General features: G+C 40.1%; 2 protein-coding genes across 2 annotated transcripts; both read left to right on the top strand.

The window, feature by feature from the left end:
- Window positions 1–2,689: 2,689 nt before the first annotated feature.
- On the top strand, window positions 2,690–10,562 carry LOC117922363. Its single transcript, XM_034840490.1, has 6 exons — window positions 2,690–3,848; window positions 5,148–5,835; window positions 6,484–6,562; window positions 6,944–7,018; window positions 7,961–9,020; window positions 9,543–10,562. The coding sequence occupies exons 1-6, from the start codon at window positions 2,705–2,707 to the stop codon at window positions 10,220–10,222; spliced, it is 3,726 nt and encodes a 1,241-aa protein (XP_034696381.1). The 5' UTR covers window positions 2,690–2,704; the 3' UTR covers window positions 10,223–10,562.
- Window positions 10,563–10,912: 350 nt separating this feature from the next.
- On the top strand, window positions 10,913–17,934 carry LOC117922102 (alanine aminotransferase 2). Its single transcript, XM_034840122.1, has 15 exons — window positions 10,913–11,263; window positions 12,177–12,227; window positions 12,580–12,630; window positions 13,124–13,189; window positions 13,269–13,330; window positions 13,975–14,053; window positions 14,161–14,265; window positions 14,387–14,497; window positions 14,832–14,969; window positions 15,110–15,184; window positions 15,412–15,533; window positions 15,642–15,795; window positions 16,813–16,887; window positions 17,074–17,277; window positions 17,607–17,934. The coding sequence occupies exons 1-15, from the start codon at window positions 11,093–11,095 to the stop codon at window positions 17,721–17,723; spliced, it is 1,581 nt and encodes a 526-aa protein (XP_034696013.1). The 5' UTR covers window positions 10,913–11,092; the 3' UTR covers window positions 17,724–17,934.
- Window positions 17,935–21,448: the final 3,514 nt, after the last annotated feature.

A 21,448-nucleotide genomic window follows, 5' to 3' on the forward strand; every position in this document is an offset into this window, starting at 1 on the left:
AAGGGCTCTTGAACTCAAACTATGGCTTTTGCTTAGATATGATAAATAGTTCTGGTTTCATTCTCTAGGCAACTACTCTTTTCTATGGAAAGTTTACTGGGTGTGAATTTTTGACTCCAGAGTTTTTTTGGCCCCCCCATGACAAACACCCACATAATCATTCCAATTTTGGTGGATGTTTGAAATGGAGAAAGCGAGAATCACGCAGAGATATGCAATGTTGAAGGAAGAGACGAGACGCTGAGACGGTGAGAATCAGGCACTGGAGAGGAGATTGAAAGAAAACGTGGGTAGAGCCCATTTGACTCTAAGAAAGCGGCCATCGACGGTGGCTGTGAAACACCTCTCCTCATTAATTCTGTAATTTGAAATTGGCTCATGGCTGGCTGGCTGGTGGGTCCTCTCTCCCCCCAACTTGTAACCAAAATCAATGAGAGTAATTGGAGTGCAAGATGACTTAGATAACGTGGAACAAAAGCACATGGTGTGACTTTTTTCCTCCATATATTCTACAAATTCTGTTTTGTGAAAATTTTGATATTAACAACTAAGCTTAAACAAAGGTTTTTTCTTTACTGATTCAATCATTTTTTGGGGTCCAACCTCCCTTTGTTGATTAGACATCTCTTATTGTGTCCCACCCTCACTTTAAAGGAATGCTCGAAATAACATAAGGTGGGTGTATGGTTTGTCGTGTCTTTGTGTCCTTCACCAAAATTATGTATTAGTGGGGAATCTTGTTTTTGCGACTGAGATATTAAAATTGATAACATTGTCCGTTTCCGAATGGGAGGTGGTCGTTACATTGTCTTTTTCGATCTTTTTGGTTGAAAAATCAAGTTGGGTGTGTAGGTTAGTAAGTTGTGAAATCGAATCACTTCTACTTACATGATGTTTTTTACTCCAAAAAAGATTAAGCAAACACTGGACCCTTTACTTTTGCCAGTCCCTTCGTAGCAAAAAATGCATATATGTATCCCACAAACCGGATGAGAAGATCAAGGGGGCACCAAACATGTCCTCGAGCATTTGCCCAAAGATGATTATATGGGACTGGAAGGTTTATGCCATAAAATCCAAGAAGCCAGGTTGTGAAGTCCTCCTGTGTCTTTCCCTTTATCACCTTCTTGTACTTCACCAACAATACCCACTATTAAACTCTCTTCAGTCCACTAGGTATGCCTCTACCCGAATCATTCTGCATGTGGGTGGGTCCCACCCATTAATCTGTTGGTTGCCAGCTGAATTTACAGAAAAAAGGAAGTCAATGACTTCTTCTTGAGCATGAAAGGTTTGCCTTGCCACTTGCCTGTTTCCATGGACTAATGTCACATCAAATTAACCCAATTTCAGAGATTTCAGTGAATTAAACTTGCAGAGATTTCAGAGAACAAGAAATGGCTCGATTTCTACTCTTTTACCTTTTGGATCTTTCCCTTTACACTATAAGAGAGTAGATCAGTTAGCTGATCAGCAATGGAGGTTCGGATTCAAGGCCAGTCAGTGGCTTCATTCTCCGTGCAGCGGCATCATTGCAGCCATGAAGCCTTTGGCATTATTCAGCCTTTTGCTTTTGCTACTTTTTTACCTTACGAGTTTTTTAGGGTAGGGTTTGGACTTTGGAGGGCATCCACATAAATCACGGAGGGCGGAGATGTGGAAGTACCTTTGTCCTACTTACTGGCATCTAGCCTACGGCCCATTGACATCTCAGAATACAAAGGTAAAAAGGGAATTATAATTGTTTCCATTATCTACCACTAAATCAATTCGGGTACAGCTGACTATTGTAAAGGGAATACCGCAGGGAATACAACTTATTTCCAGGATACAAAAGAGTCTGACACCTTTTCTTTTCTCCTTTGATAACGCATTGATTTTTTATTAGATACAGCTTTTCACCATCAGGAGTATTATTGACAGATATATGATATATCCCAATAGAAATTGTAAGGAAAAAAATCTAAGATATTGAATGTCTCCATCAAATTTCAAATTTAGGTGGTTAAAAGTGTGTAATGACATTGAATAGTTGAATACAGGTAGAAATCATTAAATAAATATGATTAAAATATATAAAAACAATACAATACAATACAATACAATACAATACAATACAAAGTAATAGGAATCAGGACTTACATACATATCATATCATATCACCTAAACGATAATGTTTTTCTATAAATACCAAATCGGTGCAATTATCAGACCCCCCACATGATAAATGATGAGACCTAACTGCATGCATGAATAATTGGCATGAAGTAAGTGCCCAAAAAGGATGAGGGAGGGAGTAGAAAAATTAATGATGGTGGAAACCAAAGGACAATTACTGATAAGAAACAAGATATACCACCCTCCCATTGGAATGTGTGTAGTGTACAGAGCTTCCCAACTTGTGAGTTCAAACTTGAAAGTAGATGGGTCTACATTTTTTTTTTTAAATTAAATATTAAAAGTGAGTGGAAATGGTGAAAGGTATGAAAACGAAAGAGGAACCTCCTCTTGGGCTTTCACGTGGGCTTCTATTAAATTAAACAAAAGAAAGAATAAAAAAACAAAGAAAATTTTCTTGCATCGTATTATTAAATTAAACAAAAGAAAGAATAAAAAAAAACAAAGAAAATTTTCTTGTATCGCATGGAAAAGAAAAAGAAAAAGCAAACAGGGAAAGAAAAAGGAAAAAGGAAAGGAAAAATCCATGAAGCATCGTTGTCCTGACTCCTCCGTATTATTTATACCACCCTTCTCCCCCTCCATTGTCTACACCATTCGCCACAAAATCCCACAGATGCCCAGTGTAAAGCAATTCTTCACGGGAATGTCAGATTCCGGCAAGCACACTTCCATCTCCAAGAGAAACAAAAAGCTCTTCTTGCTTGTCTTTTCTTCTGTGCTGCTCATTGCAGCTGTAGTTGGCATTGTCGCCGGCGTCCACTCTCGGAAGAGCTCCACCAACGATGTGGGATTGACTGCTGGACATGCGGTTCTCAAGTCTGCATGCAGCAGCACTCGGTACCCGGATTTATGCTACTCCGCCATTGCAACCGTTCCCGGAGCCAGCAAGAAGGTGACCAGCCAGAAGGACGTGATCGCAGTGTCTCTGAACATCACCGTTACCGCCGTTGAGCACAACTACTTCACCATTGAGAAGCTCCTGGATTTCAAGAATCTCACCAAGCGTGAGAAGGCCGCTCTCCATGATTGCCTGGAGACCATCGACGAGACGCTGGATGAGCTGCACGTGGCCATGGACGACCTGGACGAATACCCCGACAAGAAATCGCTAACCCAGCATGCGGATGACCTCAAGACCCTGATGAGCGCGGCAATGACCAACCAAGAGACGTGCCTCGACGGGTTTTCGCATGACGACGCTGATAAGCACGTCCGCGAGGTGCTGCTCAAGGGTCAGAGGCACGTGGAGCATATGTGCAGTAACGCACTGGCCATGATCAAGAACATGACCGATACTGACATCGCCAGAGAACGTGAAGCCATGAACCGGAAGCTCATGGAGGAGAGGGACGAGAGCGGGTGGCCCAAGTGGCTGTCCGCAGGGGACAGGAGGCTGTTGCAGTCGTCTTCAGTGACGCCTGATGTAGTGGTGGCGGCGGACGGGAGTGGGGATTACAAGACGGTGGCGGCAGCGGTGGCGGCCGCCCCTGAGAAGAGCAGTAAGAGATACATTATCGGAATCAAGGCGGGGGTTTACAAGGAAAACGTAGAAGTGGGCAAGAAGAAGACCAATATTATGTTCTTGGGAGATGGCCGAAGCAACACTATCATCACTGGAAGCAAAAATGTTGTAGATGGCAGCACAACCTTCAACTCTGCAACTGTTGGTAAGTTTCCTTCTTTGTCTCTTTTTCAAAATAGTCCTTCTACGCGCATATTGAGATTCATCTCTCGTACCACCCCATTGCAGCTAATTTTAGAGATCATAACGATAGAACAAGCCAGAGAAAAAGACAAGGGTCCACTTGCACTGTCATCAGTCTCCAAACCAACATGCGTGTGTCAGTCTATTTTTCCGCATTCCTAACAATTCCCAATGTGATACTTCCTGACTCGGTCATTAGGTCACCGGGCCAGTTCACAATGATGCCCGGCTTTCGCAGCCTCTATGTCTCTGCCTTCTGTTTTATATTCCTTTCACATCCTGAGGGTTTGGCCAGATCCAACTTATAAAACTACAGTTCTGCAGAAGAAAACCATTCTCACCAAGCATAATGAGGAAAAGAGGTATTGTTTGAAGAGGGGAAGATAAGTGTGATCCCAAAGCCTAGTCACCTTTGAGACAAATTATGGAAGTGGGGCATAATGGTGACGACACTTGTAGTCATCAGCTAGGCATTTCTAACAACTGTTCCGTGTCTATTTAGGACATGAAGGGTTATACTCTGAATGGACACACGTCAGGACCAGAGCTCCGAAATCCTCACAATTGTGGGGCTCTGAGCTCTGGTCTGTCCCCAACATTTCTATTATTATCTTCTAGTTCACTAAATCCCTTTGAATAGGTGGCTCACAGCTCACGACCCTTTTGTCTGGCTCACTCTCTTTTTGCTTGTTGCATGAGTGCTAGCTGTTTCCTTTAATTATGGTCCCTTTGAAAAGGAACAAACGTTAAATGTCAAGCCATATATTTCAGTTTTGAAAAACTATCCTTCATGTTGAAAATGGAGGAGAGACGCTAGATATCGAACACCAAAATGGGAAAAGATCATAAACTAATGAGGAAAAGCAAAGAAAAACCAGCTAGGATGGGCCAGGGTTGCTGCCTTTTTAACTGTATAACAAAAAAGAATATGCTGACAATTGGCTACTCTATCTAATTAAGGAATGCATTCACTTCATGATGGCTAAACTACACGAGGTCAAAGTTGATCTCTCATAAAAACTTCCACTTATCCCACATTAACATCATTAATGGCTTCAAACTTAGACAGTTAGGGCCATATGTATAAGGAAGGCACATGGGTTTCTAATTCTTTCCTGCATAGTTACCTATCTCTGCATGTATCCTCACCTAGCTATAAGATTGCAAATAAAGAATAAAAAATTTCTCTATGTGACATGTGTAGCCACTTGCTTTGGCCTTTGGATCATTAACATGAGTTGTTATTTTCATGTGGGTGCAGCTGTGGTTGGCGAAAAATTTCTAGCCCGGGACATAACCTTCCAAAACACAGCAGGGCCCTCAAAGCATCAAGCCGTTGCTCTTCGAGTTGGGTCAGACTTATCAGCATTCTACAAATGCGATATGCTGGCATACCAAGACACCCTTTATGTTCACTCCAATCGCCAATTTTACATAAATTGCCTTGTAGCAGGCACTGTTGATTTCATCTTTGGCAATGCTGCAGCTGTGTTTCAAGACTGTGATATCCATGCTCGCCGCCCCAATTCAGGCCAAAAGAACATGCTTACTGCTCAAGGCAGGACTGACCCTAACCAGAACACTGGAATTGTGATTCAGAAGTGCAGGATTGGTGCCACTTCTGACCTCCAAGCTGTTATTAGCAGCTTCAAAACATACCTTGGGAGACCATGGAAGGAATACTCGAGGACTGTTGTTATGCAAACATCAATAACCAATGTGATCGACCCTGCTGGATGGCATGAATGGAGTGGGAGTTTTGCACTGAGCACATTGTATTATGGAGAGTACCAAAACACCGGGGCTGGGGCTGGAACCTCAAAGAGAGTAACATGGAAGGGCTTCAAGGTGATTACTAGTGCTAGTGAGGCTCAAGGTTTCACTCCTGGGACGTTCATTGCAGGCAGTAGTTGGTTGGGCTCCACAGGCTTTCCCTATTCTCTTGGTCTGTAATTGTAAACTAGTATCCTTCTAGTGTTGGCCGAGTGTATTGAGTATGAGTTAATTTATTGAGCGATGCATTTGGAGGTTTTCTGTCAGCTTAATTGACAATGTAATTCCTTTGGAAAAACAACAAGGCTGCATTCGAAGCTTGATTTTTTATGCTTCTCTATCAATTGGACCATAATGAGACTCATTAGTTTGTTTCATTCCCGCTGCACTAGAAAAGCTTAAGAGTTCTGGGTGCTGTGCTCTGTAGCAACCTGCCACTTCTACTCACATTTTATCATCTGGGACCCAAAGAAAAATTGTACCACAAGGGGAGTATAACTGTATAACTGTATAACAAATATAACATTTCAATGGGCATAACCAAAGAGAACCAGACCATAAATTCTGAAAATCCACCTAAAATATAGGAGCCCAAGCAGAGAAACAGCAACCCCATTTCAAAAACAGAGAATCCAAGAAGGATTCTTCTGCCCCTCTTGCTGAAATGGGAAACTTGAAATCATCTCAATAAGGATTGAAATCAACATAGTTCAGTTCCCATGTTTTGGGTCTTGTAGGTAACCCAACACTGGTAAAACGATTCTGGGTTCTGAGAAAACTAAAGAGATTGCTAAGAAAGCAATTGGGTTGTTCATGAGATGCAGGGCTCTTGGTTTTGTGTTTTTGGATGCGCTGGGCGTAAGAATTCAATCAGGATCTCTCATCTTGCTCAATGAGACTTTGGTTGAACAACCATTAAAATTTTCATATTGCAGGATCTCATCTTTTTCCATTGCTCAAGAAAGAACCACCTTGAGGCATTCCTAGTAGGGTCAATCATTTATCAAGTCCTTCCTCAAGTACTACTCATTTCTACTCAGAATCCTCAGTTTACCCCATCACATTACTTGATTTATACAGGACAGTAGGATAGAGGATGCAGCCACTCAAGAATCTAGCCTGAAAAAAAGCCCATTAAGGTCTTGTTTGACGGATGTAAAACAGGAGTTATCAACATTGCTCATTAGAGGTCTAGGTAATGGACATGGTTCAACAATACTGTGAACATGGATCATGTTCTTTTGGGTCCTAAACCGTTTCTTTCCAGAAATTTCTGAAATTTAGGGAACATCAGAAGGGCATCTGGACATATGGAACATTCGTGCGTACCACCACTTTGTTGGACGCGGTTTAGGTATGGTAATGTTTGAGTTGTAAGGGTCAAACTTAAACAAAAATTATATTGTTTCACTTCCTTTCAATCTTCTTTTCTGAAATATCTTATAATGTACAACTCATTTAACAAACGATAGTTCCACAAATCCTTGTGTTTTTCTCTTAAACAAAAAGGCAAATCTCAAGAGGTGTAAGAGGCGCAATTGCCGGGCACGCGTCAATGAAGTTTGGCACTTGCACATGGCCGGTTGGCCATTTGAATTAGTCCATATGAAAGGAACCCAACACCACATCAAGCTGATCTAAGCTTCAATCTACTAAAGAATAAAAGACATCGGCATCCTTCTCAAAAGTTTAATTTGCCCCTTCCCCACTATGAAAATGGCTTGAAGAAAGACCACAGAACGGAGGACAAAAGGAATGATTATGCAAAATGTGATGGTGGTAGGTGGTAACTGGTAACTAGTAAGTGAGGTTTGGGAATTTGAGAAGTGGTTTATGAAGCTGCAAGCCTGCAAAGAACATGGGTGGGCATTGGACTTGGGGCATGGGGAAGTTGACCTACGGTTTTGTCTAGCTGTCAAGCTGTTTAAAGATATTTTGGGCATTTGGGTATGGCAGAGAACCTTGGGCCATCGCCCGTTGCCATTTGTGTGGACATGGTTTTACAAATATACAACACTACCCCACCACACTTACGCATGTGACCCCGTTGCCCAGTGGGGCACATTTGCCATTCCTAAATTTAATAGATAGCTAATTGAATTTGGTTTAAAACAGAGTGATTTTGTCGTTTTAATGATTGATTCAACATCTCAACGAGGAAGCATCGAAGAAACTAGAAAAATATAATGGTTTCCCTGTTATAAGCTATAATAAAAAGCCATCTCCACACATTCCAAAGCTCCCAAAACCCAATATCCTTTGTGCAAAGCCTCTGATCTACATCTCTAGCTGCTGATATAGTACATGGATTCGATCAAATCCTTCAAGGGTTATGGCAAGGTGGACGAGCTGGAAGAGCGAGCATTTAAGCGCAAGACCCGCAAGCGCCTCATCATTCTCATTATCTCCTCAGTCGTGTTAGTGGCGGTCATCATCGGCGCGGTCGCAGGAACCTTGATCCACAAGAGCAAGTCTGAGTCCAACTCTGTCCCGGCCAGTCCCGTATCGCCGGCCGCCTCCATCAAGGCTGTGTGCAGCGTCACTCAGTACCCAGATTCATGCGTCTCCAGCATCTCTTCCCTCGACACCTCCAACACCACCGACCCAGAGGAGCTCTTCAGACTCTCTCTCCGGGTCGCCATTGCTGAGCTCTCCAAGCTATCTTCCTTACCCAGGCAGCTCAGCGCCAAATCCAACGATGCCCAACTCAAGAAGGCGTTGGGAGTTTGCGAGACCGTGTTCGAAGACGCGATCGACCGGCTCAATGACTCCATCTCGTCGATGGAGGTGCGGGAGGGGGAGAAGCTGTTATCCGCCTCCAAGATCGACGACATCAAGACGTGGCTCAGCGCCACCATTACCGACCAAGAAACATGCTTGGACGCTCTTGAGGAGCTCAACTCCACTCTCCTGAATGAGGTCAAAACCGCGATGCAGAACTCCACGGTCTTCGCTAGTAACAGCTTGGCCATTGTGGCTAAACTAGGCGGCATCCTCCACGACTTAGACATCCAGGTTCACCGCAAACTACTGAGCTTCTCCAATTCCGATCAGTTTCCCGATTGGGTGGGGGCTGGCGAGCGGAGACTGCTCGAGGAAACAAAGCCAACCCCAGATGTGACGGTGGCGAAGGACGGCACTGGAGACTACGTGACCATAAAAGAAGCAGTGGCAATGGTGCCGAAGAAGAGTGAAAAGCGATTCGTGATATACGTAAAGGAAGGCAACTACTCGGAGAACATCATTTTAGACAAGAGCAAATGGAACGTCATGATATACGGCGACGGCAAGGATAAGAGCATCGTCTCCGGCAACTTGAACTTCATTGATGGGACCCCCACCTTCGCCACAGCCACTTTCGGTACATTTTTTTTGACCTCCCTTTTGTCCTTTTCTCTACTTTCACCATTCACTCTCCGGCAATGCCATGCTTTTTTCTTTACTTATTTCTCTTAATAAAAATAGGATTAATCATATCTAAGCATGGCCGGCCTTAGATTCCATACAGTGTCTACACACTTTATCACTCTTTTTAGGTCTTGAAAATCTTGATAACTTCAATCCAGAGGTTGAAATGGTTGGTGGGTTTGACGAGGCATTCTCATCAGCGGTTAATGTCCATGTGCTGCACCCGATGGCTTCCTTTTTTTTTTTTTTTTCCCTTTTCTTTTCGGATGCAGCCTGCAGTGTCTGTGTCCCATGAGTCATGTGGAACAAATCAGAATAAATAGGAGGGTTGTTGTTGGGTCCTAGTCACTAACCCCACCAGCACGTCCATTAACTTCTCCCGCCAAACAGGCTCAGACCCACTATGGGGTTTGTACTTGGGCGGCTGGGGCTTATCCATATAGAATTGACAGCTGACTAGTACTTTAATTTACAGCCGCTGTGGGGAAGGGGTTTATAGCAAAGTACATGAGGTTCGAGAACACGGCAGGTGCGGCGAAGCACCAGGCGGTGGCCTTCCGCTCAGGGTCTGACATGTCCGTCTTCTACCAGTGCTCATTCGACGCCTTCCAGGACACCCTATACGCCCACTCCAACCGTCAGTTCTACCGGGAGTGCGACATCACAGGCACCATCGACTTCATCTTCGGCAACGCGGCTGTCGTCTTTCAGGCCTGCAATATCCAGCCCAGGCAGCCAATGTCCAACCAATTCAACACCATTACTGCTCAGGGCAAGAAGGACCCCAATCAGAACACTGGCATTTCCATCCAAAAATGCTCCATCTCCGCTCTCAATACTCTGACAGCACCCACGTACCTGGGCAGGCCATGGAAGGCCTACTCCACCACCATCGTGATGCAGTCAAACATCGGCTCATTCTTGAACCCAAAAGGCTGGACGGAATGGGTCACCGGCGTCGACCCTCCCAGCACCATCTTCTATGCTGAGTTTCAAAACACTGGCCCAGGAGCTACCCTTGATCAAAGAGTCAAATGGGCTGGATTCATGACCAACATCACAGAGGATGAGGCAGCCAAGTTCACAGTCGGAACATTCATCCAAGGCGTCAGTTGGTTGTCAGAGAGCAGCGTGACCTTCGATGCATCCTTGTGATTCCAAACAAACTCAGAACATTTATATCAACGGGTTATCTCATCACAACAGTTTTTAGCAGATGTGGGTGTATTATTGTTCTTCTACTGCATAGATTCATGACACTTTGTTCATTTAACATTTTTTTTGGGGATTGTACTTTAAAAAATATTTGTGGGTGTTCTATTTAGTATTTATCTAAAAGAATCGAAGAAAAGGTAAAGATTAAAAACGCATTCTGGGTTTGCCGCAACATCTTCTCATTTATCTTTACCAAATTTGGAACAAATTTGATGGAAGTCATTGTCAACGTTTTAGTATGTATTGAAATGTCCAAATCTACAATAAGGGTGTTGTTTTAGAGAACTTTCATTCTTCACTTTCATTGTTAAACTCATGATTGATTCTCATGACAAATGATTTTGACAAACTTTTACAAAAGCAGTTTGTCAATGTCTTACATGACAGTCCGCATGTTTATTTTTCAAAAGTAGGAAGCATAGAAAGGATGGTAAGGTTATTTTAGCTATAAACTCTGGATTAGCATCAACAAGTAAAATCCCCGACGTGCATGGTAATAAATAAAAGTGATGGTAGTCAAATTTGAGACGAGCTTGTATTCCTTAGCTACTCATAATTTGAAAATTTTAAATAATAATAATAAAAAAAAAGAGGTGGGTTGGTACTTGGTGGAGACACGAGAGGGTGGGGAGCGGAGTTGAGGAAACGGCGCCTCTGGTGGCTACCTGCCAAATCTGTGTGCGGGAAAGAGAAGAAAAAGCCTGTGAAATTAGGTGGTTTCAAAGTAAAACGTGTGGGCGCCGGCAGACGCATCCAACTATTTGGTTGTTTTGCCCTTTACAAACGTAGAGGCCCCTGCATATAAAAAAGATGCGGAGATTCGTCAGCGGTGTGCTCAGTAGTTATCAGAAGCGATCTCTTTCTCATCGCTCTCTTCGTTTCTTCTCCTCCACGACTTCTCTCCCTAACTCCGATTCTCCTTCTTCTTCCTCTTCCGCTGCCATGCCTACTCCTGTTACTCTCGAAACCATCAACCCTAAGGTATGGTTTTTCTTTTTCTTTTTCTTTGATTATATCGCTTCTGGGCGTTCTGTTTTTGTGATTCTGCAACTGGGTTTGCTTTTTCTTCTTTAGTTTCTCGTTGATTTCTTCACTGTTTTATTGGGTTTTTGGTTTTTGTCTGTGTTTATTCTAGATGTGTGGATGAAAATTGTTTCTTTTTTTGATGTGCTGTGCTTCCCAATCTAGATTTTCTTATTCGTTTTTTTCTTTTTTGGTCTGCCATTTGCTCAGTGTTGTTCTATTCTAATCGGGTTTATCATTTTCCCCTCTTTCACTTTTCATGATTTCTTTAATGGCTTTCTGTTTTGGTTAAATTTGTGGGCCTTTTTTTTTTTAAAATCTGCTTCCGTGGATTTGGTGCACTCCTATCATGGTTTTGATCTCTAGTACTATTTTCAAGTTCAGTCTTTGGGCAAAACAAGTAGCTTTTAGCAGCTTTATTGAAGATATACATCTTCTGTAGTTTCCAAATGATATTAGAAACTTTACACTTGGGACTGAGCATTTCTGATTTCTTAGGGGAATTTGAGGAAAGGTTGAGGAAAAGAGAAGAAAAGGGGGAGAAGGGAAAATCGTTTGAGTTTGCTTTTTTTATTTTCCCCCCCTTCCCAGTGCTTTTCAAGATCCAAATTGCTGGAAATCATTTGAAGTTTACAGCAGAGTTGATCAAGTTGTAATGAATCCCTACCTCTCAATTTTTTTTTTTTTACCTCTTTTTCTTTTCACCCTTTTTCATTTTTCTTTCTATTGCTAATACAAGAGGTTGGTAGATTTTATAAAGCTTGACGAATGAGAGCAATGAGTTTTGAACTTGCCCTGGTTTCTCATTATTAGGCTTTCTTCTAGCATTTACAGTTGTTGTTGACCCTTATTGCTTTTGGTCCTCTTGCAGGTCTTAGAATGTGAGTATGCTGTCCGGGGTGAGATTGTCACCCTTGCCCAGGTAATTAGCCTCATTCCTCAGTAGCTGTTGAATGTAAAACTATTTCATGGGAATCATATTAAAATTGAAGTCATACATGCCTGTACACCCACCTATAAAGAGACCCAGATGATGCAATCTGGACTTGTGTTATAGCTGTTGGTGGACTGAGGAATGGTTTACCGACATTACCATATGGATGCACATGTTGCCTAAATTCCAAAAGGTCATCATGCTTGCATTAAAAGTTGAAATTGAAACAATGAATTGCTTGATGGTTTTATGAAAGGATTTGCATACTGAATAGGAGTCATCTAATATAATCAACCTATCCATTTCTCTGAGTGTCCTTTTTTATGTTCTGTTCTCACAGCGGTTGCAGCAGGAGTTACAAGAAAAGCCAGGTTCTCTTCCTTTTGATGAGGTATGTTTTTTCTTTCAGAATTTTCATTTTGAGTGGATTTTTGCAGTATTAGGTAATATGGATTAAAAGTTAACTACTTGTTTTTGTTTGTTCGTCTTTGATGCTTTGATTAATCGGTTTTCTAGGGTACTTCTTTTTATCCATACAAAGATTACTTCTTCCAAAGCATGTTCTATAAGCAAAATGTAACAACTAACTTCAGATGAATTTCAAATTTCCAAAATGGAAAAAAAAAAAGAGGTTTTTCAAGATTGGACTTATCCATTGATCCAGTGTGCTTTAACAAACTGGCCAGTACTACTGCTAGATTTGGTTTTTCCAGTTGTATTACTATTGCCTCTTTTCAAAAAGTAAACAAAATTAACTTAAGGGATGCAGAAGAAAGTTCCTTGTACTAAAGATGTGCCTCTGATGCCACCATTTTTGCAATAAAATTTGCCTTATGTAGCAGCCTTTCTACTTGTGAACTGTTTTTTTCCCTGGTCTCATACAGATACTTTACTGCAACATTGGAAATCCTCAATCTCTTGGTCAACAGCCAATTACATTTTTCCGAGAGGTGGGTTTTTTTGTAACTTTATAGTATCATTTATTATTTCAGCTAGAGCAATTCCTAATCATTTTCCTCCCTGTCGTAGGTTATTGCACTATGTGATCATCCACCTATTTTGGACAAAAGTGAGACACAGGGTTTGTTCAGGTATTAAAATTTATAGCAAGTCATGTGCTTTCTGAGCTACTGTGTTCCAATCATGGATGAGTACTAAGATTTTTTGTAAAGATTTTCAGTACTGCAGTTGGATGGTCCACCAAAACCATCGACTTCTTTCCAACTGAAGGATTTCTATCTTAGAGTGTCCATTCCAAATTGGAAAAGATGGTGGATGATGCCACGCAACCTACAAAGCATATATTTGAAATGCTATTGTTTTTATTAATTCAATTGCTATGTCAGGATTTCGTGGGTATTAAGGGATGTGCAAAATCTTCTACATTTGAAATGTGGTTGTCCATAAACTAAAAGCATTGCAGAATGTTAATTTTATTTGTTTAAAAAAGTATAATGGATTTTATGCTCTTGACTTGACCTTCATTTAATCCTTCGTCAATTCTTCTAGTGACTTCAGTTGTACCATTGAAAGACATGTGTTTGGATGACATTAAATAACCCATATATTTACTCCTGTGGTTGTGATACTTAAATATATAGAGCCAGTCAAAAACAAAATACAAGTTGTCTCCTGCTATGATACTCTTTTGCCTTGCAGGAGTTTTTAATGTGGCAAAGAACATTTTTGAACTTCTGTTAATCATCGGCTTCTTCTTTACATTCTCCTGTTACAGTGCGGATGCCATAGAGCGAGCTTGGCAGATCCTGGATCAAATTCCTGGAAGAGCAACTGGTGCATATAGTCACAGTCAGGCAATGATTATACCCCCCTCTACCATGGGATTTTGGGAAGTTTGATGTTAATTCATTTTTTATGGTGAAATGTCATATCAATTTTATTGTATTTTTGTCCACATCAGGGTATCAAAGGATTGCGTGATACTATTGCTGCTGGAATTGAAGCTCGTGATGGTTTTCCTTCTAATCCGAATGACATTTTCTTGACTGATGGTGCAAGCCCAGCAGTAAATTTCAATTTCTAATTTTTTTTCTTTCTTTTGTATCTTTTAATGACAACTAATTGAAAATTTGTGATTTTAAAATTTCAAACATAAATAACAAATATTTTTCTCCCTCTCTTATCAGGTCCATATGATGATGCAGTTACTGATAAGAACGGAGAAGGATGGAATTCTTTGTCCCATTCCTCAGTACCCTTTGTACTCTGCTTCAATTGTTCTACATGGTGGCACTCTTGTATGTTTGTATGATATAAGAGCAATAGCTGTAAACCTTTTTTTTTTTTTTTTAAATGTGTAAATAAAAGTAAATAAAAAGCACATAATAAAAGGGGGGCAACCCATGTCCTTACAAAGTATACTGGGCATGCCAAAGTTGTAAACTTAGAATCAATTCGTTTAGCTGTATTATTTAGTTGGCTGCAACTCAAGCTTAAACTGAATAAATGACGACCCCTCATCTCCTCTTTCTTGGGAGAGTGATCAGAGTTACATTATCCTCACCGCATTTGCACTTTTTTCCCAAAGGGCTTGTATATTCTTAAGAATATAATCTTACTTTGGTTTTGCAGGTTCCTTACTATCTTGATGAAGCAACTGGGTGGGGCTTGGAGATTTCAGAACTTCAGAAGCAATTGGAAGATGCAAAGTCAAAGGGTATCACCGTTAGGGCCTTGGTTGTAATAAATCCAGGCAACCCAACGGGGCAGGTAAGCAATAATCAGTGCTTTGATAGCTAGGTTTGCAAAGAACATGTGTTTAAATTTTCTTCAAACAGGGCTTCTTGGATGAGAAGACGGTTTACTTCTGACCTTCTATGGTTGAATTTTCTTGGGTTTTCATGTTGCAGGTTCTTTCTGAGGACAACCAGCGAGACATTGTGGAATTCTGCAAGAAAGAAGGTCTTGTTCTTCTGGCAGATGAGGTAGGTTGTTTGTGAAATCTTCAGCTGTATATGTACTTTAGTACTGTTTAAAGACAAGTACTTCTGAAGGAAACTTGAGTCGAAGTTGTTTTTCCCCCTGCTCTTGGCTTAACCATTTATTGACATGATTTATCTCACACATGTGGAGCCTTATCGAATGAGTGTAGATGTGTTTGCAAGTGTTAAATTTAGTTGACCTGTGACAATGTCCAGTGAACTTTGTACAGGTATACCAGGAAAATGTATATGTTCCTGACAAGAAGTTTCACTCGTTCAAGAAGATATCCCGATCTATGGGGTATGGCGAGGAAGATATCTCTGTAGTATCATTTCAGTCAGTCTCTAAAGGGTACTATGTTGATCTTATCAACCAAATTGATCAAAACAAGATAGGAAATAATTGCCAGAAGAATATTGAGTTTGGATTTAATCAGCATGTGTCTTTGCTGGCTTCAGGGTACTATGGGGAGTGTGGAAAAAGAGGAGGTTACATGGAGGTAACTGGGTTTGGTGCTGATGTGCGGGAACAGATATACAAAGTGGCATCTGTGAATCTTTGTTCTAATATCACTGGTCAAATTCTTGCAAGCCTTGTGATGAGCCCACCCAAGGTTAATTTTTTTCCCTCTATAAATTAGCAAACTCTTTGCTTCTTTTTTTCTTTTTGTCTATTTATTTATATATTTACTTATTTACCATTTGGAGACCAGACTTAACTTGGCATGTCAGGCTCATACTATCTTGGGCCTGTCTGGTCTCACAACTTGTTTGTTAATCCTCCATTGTATCCCCTCTTTTACATATTTTTTTTGTCATGGAGGCCAGCTGTGGGAGGGAATCTCTTTTTGAAGTTTCAACTTATCTTTACCTTCCCCTTTATTTTTTTTTATCTTAATTTGGAACTTGATCTATAGGTCTGGAATTTTCAAGACCAGAACTTTTGAACCATTTCTTTTACTTTGAAAGTTAATATGATATTGTATTAGAACTTCAGAAGTGTGAATCTGATTACTACTAGTACTTATATTATATGGCAATCTTCAAAATCTCTCTACTACTCTCATGATTGATTATATACAGCCTTAAAAGCAGTCTGGCTTGCTAGTTTGTTTGAATTTGTCAATATAAAATTCTAGTTTCTTGGTTCTCTTTGCCCCCCTTTATAGGCTTCAATATGCTTACTACTACATAGCAATCTTCAAAGCTCCTACTACTATCATTGATTATGTCACAATCTTAAAAGCAGTCTGACTTGTTAGTTTGTTTGAATTTTGTCAATATAAAATTCTAGCTTTTTTTTTTTTTTTCAACTTATATTATGGCTGTGGGATTATTTTTAGGCTTCCTTATAATTCTTTTTCCTTATCAATCAATAAGGTATTGCTAACACATAATGTTTGTTAAGGAAGGTATAATTAATAATCCAGCTGTTGGAGTTGTGCTTGTGGGAAAGTTTGGGGCAAATAATCAGAGTTACGTTGGACATATGCACATGGAAACCTAGTTATGCTAAAAGTTTAATGGACTAAAGAGCTGGTTTTCCAGCATCACGACTAGCTATTTCATTCCAAACTTCAATGTTCATTAAACTTCCATTATATCATATTAAATCAGGTGGATGTTTTCAGGTTGGAGATGAATCCTATGAATCTTATTTCATGGAGAAGGACGGAATACTCTCATCCCTGGCAACGCGTGCAAAGGTTAGTTAAATGAATTAATCTCATTCCATGAAATTAGACAAGTGAATACTGATTAAATGGAGCAGGACTGAGACCAATTGTCACACTTATTTGCCTCTTTTAGTATACAATCGCTAGTTTCAGGCTGACCCGAGATGATACCTTAGTTTTATCATTTTTCCTTTCCTGTTTCCTTCATGACTGCAGACACTGGAAGATGCACTCAATAGCTTGGAGGGTGTAACTTGCAACAAGGCGGAAGGAGCAATGTATCTCTTCCCCCGTATTCACCTGCCTGAGAAAGCAATTAAAGCAGCAGAAGCTGCAAAAACTGCCCCTGATGCATTTTACGCTCGACGCCTCCTAAATGCCACTGGAATTGTTGTTGTTCCTGGATCTGGCTTCGGTCAGGTAAGTCTTGTCTGGCTTTGCATAATCTGAACTGCATCCTTGTGTACATATGTTAGCTTAGTGTGGTTGGGACTGCTAATAACTCCAATGGGAGTAAGTTCCTATTCAAACAGTAGCAAATCAGGTGGTCATACACATTTGGAAAGTGAGATACACGTAAAGAACACCAAATCCCGTCAAGTTGATTGAGTTGATTTCAATCTGATATTCTCAACTCTGGACCTAATGGGCTGAGTGATATGATACTAGTATCACGATATATGAATAGTAGTTGTTGTTGCCAGCAGCTTTGTGAGTTTTGATTGATCTGTATTGTGATTCTGTGACAGGTTCCTGGGACATGGCATTTCAGGTGCACAATACTGCCTCAAGAAGATAAGATTCCGGCTGTTGTGTCCCGCCTGACAGAATTCCACAAAGGATTCATGGAGGAGTTTCGAGACTGAGGCATGTAATCTGGGCCCTGCTTCCATAGTTTTGAATAAGGCATGGCGTTGTAAGCCATGTGTGCCCCTCTTCTTTTGACCTTTTTCCTTGATGAGGATGACATGTTGGCGATACTGTTCAGTTTTTCGTACAAACATGATCATGACATGATCACTCTTTTATGGTTTGAGATTTTCAAAATAATAGTTTCTAAAAATAATTTTAAATTGATTTTAGGAGTAAAATTTTATTTGAAAACTTAAATATTAAAATCAAAGTTTTCGAGTGTTGTTAAATTATATAAAAAAATAATAAAAAATGACATTTTGTGAAGAGTTTTGATTGATAAAATTGAGTGGAGGGCACCCCATCTTCACAAAAATGGTTTCAATAAAAAAAAAGGATCAAATATCAACCAAAAATTGTAACGCTAGCGTATTGGGGTCTTCTGTGTTTGATTGGAATAGGGGCGTTTTTGAAAGGTTGGAAGTCAATAAAAATTTAGCTCTTCAACAAGTTAAATTTAGCTCTTCAACAAGTTGAATTCTGGGATGGCGTGGAAAGTGAGAGGAGCCTTCCAGAAGGAGAAACAGAGTTGAAAAAAGAAGTAAAGGAAAATTATAAAAAGTGGGTCTTATCGGAAGAAACCCATTGGAGACAAATGTCAAGGGAGCTATGATTAAAGGAAAGGGATAGGAACGGAAGGGGATAGGAACATCGACTTCTTTCATCGAATGGCAAACGCCCACCGTAGAAATAATTCCTTGGATAGAATTAAAATAGATGAGGTGTGGTTGACTGAGGAGTAGGAGGTGAGGGAAGGGGTAGTTAATGCTTTTCATCAACTGTTATCAGAAGAACCAGGCTGGAGAGTTGACATTGAGGGGTTGCATCTTGAACGTCTAAGTTCCCAAGAAGTTGAGAGTTTGGAGTTGTCTTTCTCTGAGGAAGAAATACATTTTGCCTTGATGGAAATGAATGGTGATAAAGCTCTAGGCCTGGATGGATTCACAGTGGTTTTTTGGCAATCTTGTTGGGATTTTGTGAAGGAAAAGATTTTGGAAATGTTTAAGGATTTTTACGATCAAAGCTCCTTTGCCAAAAACCTTAATGTCACTTTCTTGGTCCTAATTCCAAAAAAAGATGGTGTTGAGGAGCTTGGGGATTTCTAACCTATAAGTCTGTTAGGGGGATTGTATAAGTTTTTGGCCAAGGTGTTGGCAAACAGGCTGAAGAAGGTTTTAGGAAAGGTTGTTTCTATGGATTAAAATGCATTTGTGATGGGTAGACGGATCTTGGATGTTTCACTTATAGCTAATGAGGTGATTGACTCTTGAAAAAAACGAAAAGAGAAAGGGCTGATTTGTAAATTGGATATTGAAAAAGTTTATGACAACATCAATTGGAACTTTCTAATGAGGGTTATGCATAAAATGAGCTTTGGGTCACGGTGGATGGAGTGGATGTGGAGATGCATTTCAACAGCTAAATTCTCTATTCTAGTTAATGGGGTGTCGATAGGTTTTTTTTTCGAGCTCCAAGGGGTTGCGTTAAGGAGATCCTCTATATCCTTACCTTTTTGTTTTGGGAATGGAAGTGTTGAGTGCTATCATAAGAAGGGTTGTTGATGGGGGTTTTATTTCAGGATGCAGAATTCGGGGAAGAGGAAGGATGGAGATGAATGTATCCCACTTACTTTTTGCTGATGATACAGTGGTATTTTGCGAAGCAAAGAAAGAGCATCTAACCTACTTAACTTGGATTTTGGTTTGGTTTGAGGCCGCGTCCGACTTAAGAATCAACTTGGCTAAAAGCGAAATTATTCCAGTTGGTGAGGTGGAAGAGATTGAGGAAATGACAGTAGAGTTAAGGTGTAGGGTGGGGTCTCTACCCTCTGCTTACTTGGGGCTGCCCCTAGGAGCCCATCACAAGGCTCCTTCTATGTGGGATGAGGTGAAAGAGAATGAGGAGAAGATTAACTCTTTGGAAAAGACAATATATTTCCAAAGGCAGGGGTATCACCCTCATTAAGAGCACGATGGCCAGCATGCCTCTTTACCAACTGTCCATCTTTCGAATGCCCAAGATTGTTGCAAGAAGGCTAGAAAAATTACAAAGAGGCTTCCTTTGGGGAAGGGGAAATTTGGAGAGGAAAGTCCACTTAATCAATTGGGAGGTGGTGTGTGCTCAAAAGGAGAAGGGTGGTCTAGGCATAAGGAAACTTGATCTTTTGAACAAGGTCTTGCTTGACAAATGGATATGGAGATTTGCCCACAAAAAGGACAATCTTTGGAAGAAGGTGATTTTGGTGAAGTATGGCCAAGAGGGTTTTGGGTGGAGGACTAATGAGGCTAGTGGGACGTTTGGAGTGGAGGTTTGGAAGGAGATCTTAAAGGAGACAAACTGTTGTTGGGATAATATAGAGTTTAAAGTGGGTAAAGGGACTAAAGTCAAATTCTGGACTGATTGTTGGTGTGGCAACGCAGCGTTGTCCCAAAACTTTCCCCAGTTATTCGCCTTGGTGGTCCATAGGAATGTAACGGTAAATGAAAGTGTGGGATTCGAATTTTAGTAAGAGAGGTTGGAATCTAATATTTTCTAGAGGCTTTAATAATTAGGAGCTGGATTTGATAGGAGATTTGCTTACTATGTTGAGGGACTACAGGATATCTTCAGAGGAGGATTCAGTTGTTTGGAAGGGTGAGGAAATGGAAAATTTACGGTTAAGGAAGCTTATAACTTGTTGTTTGCTCCCAACAATTTTGCTTTCCCGAAAAAGTGCATTTGGGTGGATAAAGTCCCAACCAAAGTTGCATTTTTTGCTTGGGAGGTCACGTGGGGGAAGATTCTTACCTTAAATATGCTTAAAAAACGGGGGCGGTAGTTCCCTAATTGCTGTTTTTTATGTGGTTGTGAAGAAGAAATTGTAAATCATATTCTTTTACACTGTATAGTGGTTAGAGTCTTCTGGGAGATCGTCCTTGCCTTGTTTGGTATTCAGTTGGTGTTCCCAAAAACAGTTAAAGATGTGTTAAAAGGAAATTTTTTTTTTTTTTTTTTGGGGGGGGGGGGTGGTCCTTAGCTATACAGAAACTCAAAAATTCTTTTGTATGTAACTTGTGGAGTTGGGTTAGAGTGTATATTGGAGATGAGTCCTCTTCACTTATAGGCTTTTTGGAGTGGCTAGCGTTCACTTAAAGGTTGGTGAAGTTGTTGTTTTTGCTTTTTGAGGTTTAAGTTACTATGTATACTCTCTGTATGCTTTGTGGTTTTTTGCCCTTTGATAATATATTTCGTGCTTATTTATAAATAATAATAATAATAAAAATTTGTACCCTTGAACGGGTAATTATTTTGCCTTAGATCTTTCACTGGTAATAATACAATTTACTTTTTAGATGGTTTGACTTTAATTTTAATTTTTTTTACTTATTACTTATATTTATTTATTTTTATTGAATAAATAAAAAAGGAGAAAGTGAGTTGTGACTTAGTACTTTAAAAAAAAATATAGAAAAAAAAACTCTCTTCATTCATATAAAAATATTTTAAAATATATGTAATTTTTCATAAATTAGGTAATTATTTCCTAAAATGACTTAGGTTAATAACATTTATGGCTATTTTTTTTTTTAGCGTGGAAATTAATTTGAGATCACTAAAATAAAAAACTTTAAAAATTAAAAATGCAATTAAAACTTAAAAAACTTTAAAGCTAAAAATATAAAAATAAAATATTAACTTT

The sequence above is a fragment of the Vitis riparia genome, chromosome 9, assembly GCF_004353265.1.
Source record: "Vitis riparia cultivar Riparia Gloire de Montpellier isolate 1030 chromosome 9, EGFV_Vit.rip_1.0, whole genome shotgun sequence".
Taxonomy (NCBI): Eukaryota; Viridiplantae; Streptophyta; class Magnoliopsida; order Vitales; family Vitaceae; genus Vitis; species Vitis riparia.

What these genes read in the sequence shown, in the direction of transcription:
- LOC117922363 (XM_034840490.1), top strand. Translation starts at nt 2,705, where the DNA reads ATGAAGCATCGTTGTCCTGACTCCTCCGTATTATTTATACCACCCTTC. An exon ending in TTTCCCTATTCTCTTGGTCT is followed by an intron (nt 5,836 to 6,483) that starts GTAATTGTAAAC and finishes CATGAGATGCAG; the next exon opens with GGCTCTTGGTTTTGTGTTTT. An exon ending in CTTCGCCACAGCCACTTTCG is followed by an intron (nt 9,021 to 9,542) that starts GTACATTTTTTT and finishes TTTAATTTACAG; the next exon opens with CCGCTGTGGGGAAGGGGTTT.
- LOC117922102 (XM_034840122.1), top strand. Translation starts at nt 11,093, where the DNA reads ATGCGGAGATTCGTCAGCGGTGTGCTCAGTAGTTATCAGAAGCGATCT. An exon ending in AGATTGTCACCCTTGCCCAG is followed by an intron (nt 12,228 to 12,579) that starts GTAATTAGCCTC and finishes CTGTTCTCACAG; the next exon opens with CGGTTGCAGCAGGAGTTACA. An exon ending in CAGGCAACCCAACGGGGCAG is followed by an intron (nt 14,970 to 15,109) that starts GTAAGCAATAAT and finishes TTCATGTTGCAG; the next exon opens with GTTCTTTCTGAGGACAACCA.